This window comes from Octopus bimaculoides, chromosome 4, assembly GCF_001194135.2.
Source record: "Octopus bimaculoides isolate UCB-OBI-ISO-001 chromosome 4, ASM119413v2, whole genome shotgun sequence".
NCBI lineage: Eukaryota > Metazoa > Mollusca > Cephalopoda > Octopoda > Octopodidae > Octopus > Octopus bimaculoides.
In genome coordinates, this window is record NC_068984.1 from 1,507,185 (window position 1) to 1,515,674 (window position 8,490).

Sequence of the window (8,490 nt, forward strand, 5' to 3'; positions counted from 1 at the left end):
TATATATATATACATATATATAGACATTTTCAGAATGAGATAAAAATCCAAGGCTGTGAAAGATTTTAGAACATTTATAAATAGAAGGTCTTACAGCTGTTTCCAGGATATTTCATATATCCCTTCATCGGAGATGGTGTGAGAAAATGGTTAAGCAATTGTTATTCTAGATATGAAATAGAGAGTGAAGTGGAGGAATGAAAATAGACGTGAGATATGCAGGGATATTGCATCTGGAGATCCATTATTTAGGCAGAATGAATTTATTCAGTCTAAAACAGAAAAGAAGATGCACTAAGCTTTTATAATGATGGATAATTCTCATATCTTATCCATTTATTGATAGTTATTAAATCCTGAAACTTTGGTTGCTTTAATTTTGTTACATCCCATATATATATATATATATATATATATAAATATGATGATTCAATGAAAAATGTTAAGGCAAGTGAAGAAACTTTACATCTGTGAGTTGAGTCAATAATTTCTAATAATTGAACCAATTCGGCAAAAGATGTGGATGTGTCTTCTTTCAGAAGAAAAATACCTGATAAATACTTAAATGAGTGTTGGAGAAGAAAAGCAATCATATTTCTAAAGGTTGCTAAATGTAAAATAGTGTTCTGGATTTATAATAATTATAATAATTAATGAATTACGAAGATTGGGTGGATTAATTTGATACTTACCAGTCTGGAATGTCAGAGGATCCAAATATAGCTGTAACCCAAAGGTAAGGATTAATTAAGAATTGTGTTTACATTTACAATTGTCAGAATGATCTTAAGGAGAACCAATTTAGTGGGTGGGGATAGATTTTAGGGTATTCTAAAACGTCTCCTGTTTGGTGCCAGTAAAAGTTTCTACTATTAAATACGAGTAATCAGAGATTTTAGTGTACTGCAAATTGTTCATTGTTTGGTGCCAGTAAGAGTTACTGCTGTTAAATATATTTTCCAAAGCCAACCAAAGTCCTAAATAAACGACAGGTTTTATATTTGTATGTCCCCTTTGGTAATTTGACAACTGGCATCCAGGATCCCTTTCAAAAAACAGAAAACATGCGGCTGACAACCAAATTCTATTTCATTTCACATCATGGCCCACTTTTACAAGTGAGCTTCAGCATTCGCTTGATGGCTAGAAACAGCAACCAAGTCTCCTTCAACTTACAGCCTACCGTCTTGAAACATGAAGGACACATTCAATACTGTGATCCCATATACATTATCCCCCAAAACAAGATGGGATAGTCACAATTGGAATGTCTATAGTAGCAACATGGTAACAACATCCATTGTTTTATTAGTTTTACACAAAACATTCTGTTATTAGTTAAAACTATTCATTATGTCTGTCATCTCAACAACAATCTGTCTGTATGTCTTGTATTCTTTGAACATTACAATGTCGTCAACAGCGCAACTTCTCAACCTTTCTTTCAACAAATTACCCTTCTCTTTTCTCAAATATTTCAAGACTCCTCCAATTTCACTTGAACTTTTGACATTTCGTTTATAATTTTGGAACGTGATTCTAACAACAAAAGAAATGTTATTAGCAATGTTTTGATGCAGGGGGTTGTTGCTGTTGTTATTGTTTAACCACAGGCCAGACCTGACTTAGTAATCCTACTCCAGCTATGACTGCCCAAGCTTTACAAAGATATGTAGGACCTCATTATGCAATCTGTCCTTTCCTTTCCAACATGCATATCATCATCATCACTATTATTTAATATCCCTGTTCCATGCTGGAAGAGGTTACACAGTTTGACAAGGATCCAATGGGCCCAAGAACTGCATCAAGCTCCAGTGTCTGCTTTGGAATGATTCTTACAGCTGGATGTCCTCCTTGATGCCATCCACTTTACAGTGTGTACTGGGTGCTTTTTTTTATGTCATTGGCCCTAGTGATGTTGCCATATTTGAGGGAAATTTAGTTACCCCGTTTAGCAGGCTGACCAGCACTGCAGAGGCTCCCTTGAGGTGTTATATGCTGTGGTACAGTAATGTGTGATGCTGTATACTTAGCTCTGTGAGTCCATCATCACATAAAACACTGATCAGCTACATCAGAGTCCATCATAAACAACAGATATGGACTGAGGTGTTGATAGTTAAAATTGGAACACTAATACAAACTATTCTGTAGTGTTCAACTTTGCATCAGTATCCATTTAAAGAGTTTACCATTAAAACAGGAATAATGAAATGTAAGGACATATTTCAGACAATCAAAAAATACTTACTAAGCAAACTAGTGACAGGATTTCTGCAAACCGCTGCTTTGTAAAAATCCTGGAAACAAATAAAAACCATGTTCAAAATTTAGTTTTTCAGCTTTTCATAATTTTCAAAATGTAAAGAATATGGCAATGAACTGTAGGAATTACTATATCCAAACTGTCCATTGGAACAAGTTACTCATGTTATAGTAAAATGGTAAATATCAAGGAAGCGAGTAATGGTCTGGGTCAGCAAATACAGCAGAATCTTGCTTTACAAATGCCTCTCATCACAAACAAATTGGTTTATGAACAGTTTTTCTGACATAAAACATCTTGGGTGATGAATGGTGTCTTCAGTAATGACAATGCAAGACAACAACAACAACAATGGTTGGCACCAAGGTGGGAGTATCAGCAGGAGAGCACCAACTGCTGCCTGGTTTTGACTCAGTGCTTGAATTCATTGTGCCTTCTCTTTAAGTTCTTTTGGGAAAAATAGTTTCAGATTACAAACATTTTGGGTAGAAAACAGCCTTCAAGAATGAATTAAATTTGTAAATTGAAGTTCCACTGTAATAAGTGCAAAACTAACATTGTCATTAAGTTAAAGATAACATAACACAGGGAACATTAAGGAACCAGCTAGTAGTAGTAGGAGGAGGAGAAGGACGAGGAGGAAGAGAAGAAGAAGTTGTTGTCGTCATCACTGCCACCATAGTTTAATATCCACTTTCACAGCCAGACATATTCCTCATGGAAGACTGGAGTCAAGTAATATTGCTTGTATGATGATGATGATGATGATGATGATGGTGTGCATTTACAACCATCACCTGATGTCACTACAAACACACACACACACATCTACTTCTGTAAGCCCTCTCTCTCTCTTTCTCTCTCTGCCACTTAAAAAGCACCCGTGCTGGTGCTTCTTTAATACACCCGTGCAAATGCTGCGTACATGCACCCATGCCGGTGGCAGGTAAAAAGCACCCTGCACACTCTGTAAAGTGGTTGGCATTAGGAAGGGCATCCAGCCATAGAAACCATGCCACAACAGACAGATGGAGTCTGGACAGCTCCCTGTCAAACCGTCCAACCCATGCCAGCATGGAAAGCGAACATTAAACAATGACGATGATATACAGAAATGCACAACAGGCTTTTTCCAGTTTCCTTCTATCAAATCCACTCACAAGGCTTTGGTTGGCCTAGGGCTACAGTAAAAGACACTTTCCCAAGGTGCCACGCAGTGGGAATGAACAAACTCAAGATTGCATCATTGGGAAGCAAGCTTCTAAACCACAAAGCTGTATCAATAAATAATAATAATAATAATAATAATAATAATAAAACCGATGCCATCCTATGGTGGGGAAAGACTTGTCCAAGCTTTGTGGTAAGCAAGGGAGAACTGGACATAGAACAGTGATGAGGGCAACTACTGATGAGGAATGGAAAGTGTGTGAAACTTACTGGATACTGTCCAATGAGATGTAATGTAATGAAACCACCATGGGAGCCACCAATCACAGTCACATGATTTTCATTAATGTAATCAAGTTTCAATAATGATTCAGCAGCAAACTGAAACAGCAACAACAACATTTAGAAATTGATTAATGATGTAAGGAGCAAATAGTTTAACAACAAATCAATTAAGCAATAATATAACAAATTGAATTAATGTCAGGAAGAAATCCAGGAACAACAGGAACAATAATTCTTTCTGCTGTAAGCACATGACATGAAATTTTGTAGTGGGTGGGGGTCGTCAATTACTTTGACCTCAGGGTACAATTGATACTTATTTCATCAACTCTGGATGAAAGGCAAAGCTGGCCTGAGCAAGATTTGAACTCAGAAGAGCCAGAAGAAATATCACTTAGCATTTTGTAATGACTGCCAGCTTACTGTCATAATAATAATAATAATAATAATAGTAATAATAATAATAATAATAATAATAGTAATAATAATAATGGTGGTTTCAAATTTTGCCACAAGGGCAGCAATTTTGAGGGAGGGAATAAGTCAATTACATCAACCCCAGTGTCCAACTGGTACTTGTTTTATTGACCTGAAAGGATGAAAGGCAAAGTTGACCTCGGCGGAATTTGAACTCAGAATAGAGTGATGGGTGAAATACCGCTAAGCATTTCGTCCAGCGTGCTAACAAGTCCGCCAGCTCGCCACTTTAACAATAATAATAATCCTTTCTACTATAGGCAGAAGGCCTGAAATTTTGGGGGAGGGGACTAGTCAATTACATTGACCCCAGTGTCCAGCTGGTACTTAATTTATCAACCCAGAAAGGATGAAAGGCAAAGTTGATCGCTGCGGAATTTGAACTCAGAATGTAGCTATGGGCGAAATACCGCTAAGCATTTCGTCCAGCATGCTAATAATTCTGCCAGGTCACCACCTTGATAATAATAATAATAATAAGTATGGATATGAGGTTACGTGGACTGAACGATTTGACAGTAACCAATTGTGTATTTTCTAGCAATTAATACAGGTCTCATAATAAGATGATTAAAAATATATCATTTAAAATATGATACACTGAAAATAAACTAAAATTGTTACGTTCAAATAACATGATATGATTAAACAACTCTTTAATCAAGATCTTTGATTAACAAAATCATTACACATACAATTTATTCTATAATCAAAAACCTTAGTATATATATTTTTTTTGACTGGACAAGCCCAACATTTTGAAGATATTTATATTGGGGAAGAAAGGAAAAAAAAAAAAAACTTAACAACTTTGCTAAGTCTGTCTTCCATCTTTGTAATGACTTACTTGTACATCTTGTACATCCTGATGGCCAATTTTACCCAAAAGAGATTTAATGGAGTTCTGACCACATCCAATGGAGCCACGATAATTTACTGAAATAAAAGATAGAAGGTATTTAGCTTTATACGTATATAGTTGGTGACTATCTAAATATCAATGACCATCTAAATATTGGCTACCATTTGGCCGTTAACATTTTATAATCATCTACATTTTCCCAAGAGGGTTTAAAGAGGATCTGAAGCAGGTCTGGGTTAAATATTTGCAACAGTTGCAGGGGGTAGAAGTCAGGTGTAGTGTGATCTTGGGTGAACACTCAAAACCTACTCTGTCCTGGTTACCAGTCAGTAGAACAAGAAAGGAAAGAAAACAACTTGGTGGTGGTACTGGACTAGATTAACAGGAACTTAACATGTAGTGTGGTGCTTCTGAAAGAAATAACGTTTCAGCTTCGGCTGCATGGAATGGGAGAAAAAAAAAACTATTGGTGAAATAGAGATTGTTTTTTAATTAAAAGGAAAATGGTGTGGTACTTGTTTTAGAAGTGCAATATTGGCGTCAGGACCAAAAACAGTTGTCAGGGCATCTGTAGAGAGGAGTGCTTTCCATGGAGTTGAAACCTGAACTATGAAGACGGAGCTTCAAGGTTACTTTGATGGTTCACTCACCAGGCTTCTGATGAGGGCTCAAAAGATATAGTAAGAGCACAGGGTCACATTCTGCCCATACCTACTATTACTGCTCAACACAATGTAGGTGATCTCTGTCACTGCTGTTGTTTTGACCAACAGGCCATACTGGATATTACATTTTGGAGACATCCCCCCCGAATAAAGACCACTCAGCTAGACTGGTGTAATTAGTAGAGACACACAACATGAAATTGAATGTCAATGGAATGTAGTGGGGCAGAGCTCAGTTCTGTGGGGCAGGGCTCAGTTCTGTGGGGCAGAGCTCAGTTCTGTGGGGCGCCACGGAGGAGGAGCTGGCTAGGCCTCGTTATTACTTAAGTTGCTTCTTCTGCCATTAGTAATGGAATTGTTGTAAACTTTCCACTGGTCTTTGGAATCAAACTAAGGGGTTGTTCCATGATATTTGTTCATCAAAAGTCCAAGAGGAACTTCAAATCCCTAAAATTATGTCTTGAAGCAAAATACCAAACATTAAATCAAAAATAACAAAATAGAAAAAAATGTCATTCTTGTGAGCTGTGAGGTGTTTTTAATGAAGCAAAATATTTCAGGTGAAGATAACATAAAGCGACCGAGACCAAGTGGCCATGAGTACTGTGTCGTGAGTTCAAATCCAACCAGAAATAACATTCCTGATGATGATCAATAATTAAACCAACAGAAACAGTGGACACATAAATATTAAAAGATATTTTCTGAGGTTAACAGTCAGAAAAATTACATTATAATATTTTAAATATATATAATTTATATTTGAATACAGGGTGTCCCAAAATGAAGGCAACCAACTTTTTTCAATTTTGCCAAAACAAAATATTGTTATATTTCAGGTCTGAGCATTGCAAAATTTGGTTGCCTTAATTTTAGGAAACCTTGTATATTATGTCATCATCATCATCATCATCATCATTTAATGACCATTTTTCCATATTTGTATGGGTCAGACAGAATTTGCTGAGGTAGATTTTCTATGGCTGGATATCCTTTCAATCACCAAGCCTCACCTATTTTCAAATAAGGTAATATTTTCTCACAGCCAGACAAGCTTTTTATAGAAGACTGGGAAAGAATGGAGCTACTTCTATAGCAGTGATACCCTTTTACAAATATCACATGACATTAAAACAAGGGTACACACATACACCATATATAAACATACATGACAGGCTTCCTTCAGTTTCCACTTACTAAATCCACTCATAAGGCTTTGGTTAGTCTGGAGCCAGAGTAGTAAAATATTTCTGAAGAACGGTAAACATGAAATGAAAAACCATTAATGTCAACTTATATTTAAAAAAAAGACAGCACTCACCTAATAGAACAGCAAAGCCACAGGAACACATTGCAGCTGGATACAACTGAAAGTCTCCCATGAAAGCCGAATGAGGGCCTCCTAAGGATGGAAAGAATAAATGTTTGTTTTTAACAGGCAGACAGAAAATAGTCTCAAAGACAACAGAAAATTTTGTAAAAATTGGCTTCAAAATTTGGTAGAAAGTTAGCAAGTTTGGGGCAGGAGGTAAGTCGATTACATTGACCCCAGTGTATAACTGGTACTTATTTTATCGGCCCTGAAAGGATGAAAGGCAAAGTCGACCTCAGAGGAATTTAAACTCAGAACGTAACGGTACACGAAATACCGCTAAGCATTTTACCAGGCGTGCTGTTTCTGCCAGCTCACCGCCTTTATAGACAAAATTTTGCTAAGCATTTCGTCTGGCATGCTGCGAATAATTCTGCCAGCTCACCATTTTTGTAAATATTCCCTGAAGCAGTAATTTGTAAATGGAAAAATGACAGAATATAGAATAACTGTTGGAATAATAGGTGGGAGAGACAATACGGAAATAGTTACCATGGGACCAGACAACAAGGGGAAACTTAGAGTCAGCACATTCTGATGGCCTCAAGAAAATACTTTCAAATTCCAAATCAGCTGCAAATACAAAAAATACACACAATATTAGATTTAAACAGAATAAAAATGTATTTGCATACATATTTTATTGATAGATAATAAAAAATATTCTTTACATTATTTACATTTTACAGATATTTGTCCTCGTCTTATTTGTTGTTAACACAATGTTTTGGCTGGAGGGTCTATCAGCCGAAACGTTGTGTTAACAACAAGACAAGGACAAATATCTGTCATATGTATATAATGTACATAATCCCTCAGCTCTTAAATATAGAACTGAATAAAAAATATGATCATTCAATAACATGAATGAAATGTTTCAGTAAAACTAAATGTCTAAAATGAAATCTGTTCCTTGTTGTTGGATGGGATCATGATTCCTGTATAATAAAACATAGAACTATAGCTCTTTCTTGATAAAGGGCCTCTGCCCAAAATATTAGTAACGTTCATTTGTAATAACTATCATGTTTCAATGTGAAATCATAATTCTTTAGCGGAGAGGCTGATAAGATCTTTCACAAATACTCAACAGCTTATAGGTTAAAGAAATAGGACATCAGCTCACTCACTGAATATATGATATGAGTTTATTTTTGGCAGAGTTGATAAGACACAAGTCCATTGGCAGAGAGATTATACGTGTGTGTGTGTTTATATTTTATAACACGTCATTTTGTTGTGTCTGGATGTAAGGTATTAAACATGTCTTACTTTATCAAGTCCTTGGCAAAACTAAAAGGTGATCAGAATTCAGAGAATGACAGAGGGTGGTGAGAATGTTTCTAGTGGCATATGAGAGAGAGAGAGAGAGAGAGAGAGAGAGAGAGAG

At 36.1% G+C, this 8,490-nt stretch overlaps 1 protein-coding gene across 2 annotated transcripts in view; it reads right to left on the reverse strand.

The window, feature by feature from the left end:
- The window catches only part of LOC106869032 (acylamino-acid-releasing enzyme), a 111,637-nt gene that overhangs the window by 3,704 nt on the left and 99,443 nt on the right, over positions 1-8,490 (reverse strand). For both annotated transcript variants that reach the window (XM_052966850.1, XM_014914534.2), the window contains exons 15-20: positions 7,593-7,673; positions 7,050-7,130; positions 5,049-5,137; positions 3,710-3,820; positions 2,255-2,303; positions 693-723 (exon numbers count right to left, since the gene is read on the reverse strand). In XM_052966850.1, coding sequence (XP_052822810.1) covers positions 693-723; positions 2,255-2,303; positions 3,710-3,820; positions 5,049-5,137; positions 7,050-7,130; positions 7,593-7,673 — 442 coding nt within the window. The remainder of the gene's footprint in view (positions 1-692; positions 724-2,254; positions 2,304-3,709; positions 3,821-5,048; positions 5,138-7,049; positions 7,131-7,592; positions 7,674-8,490) is intronic.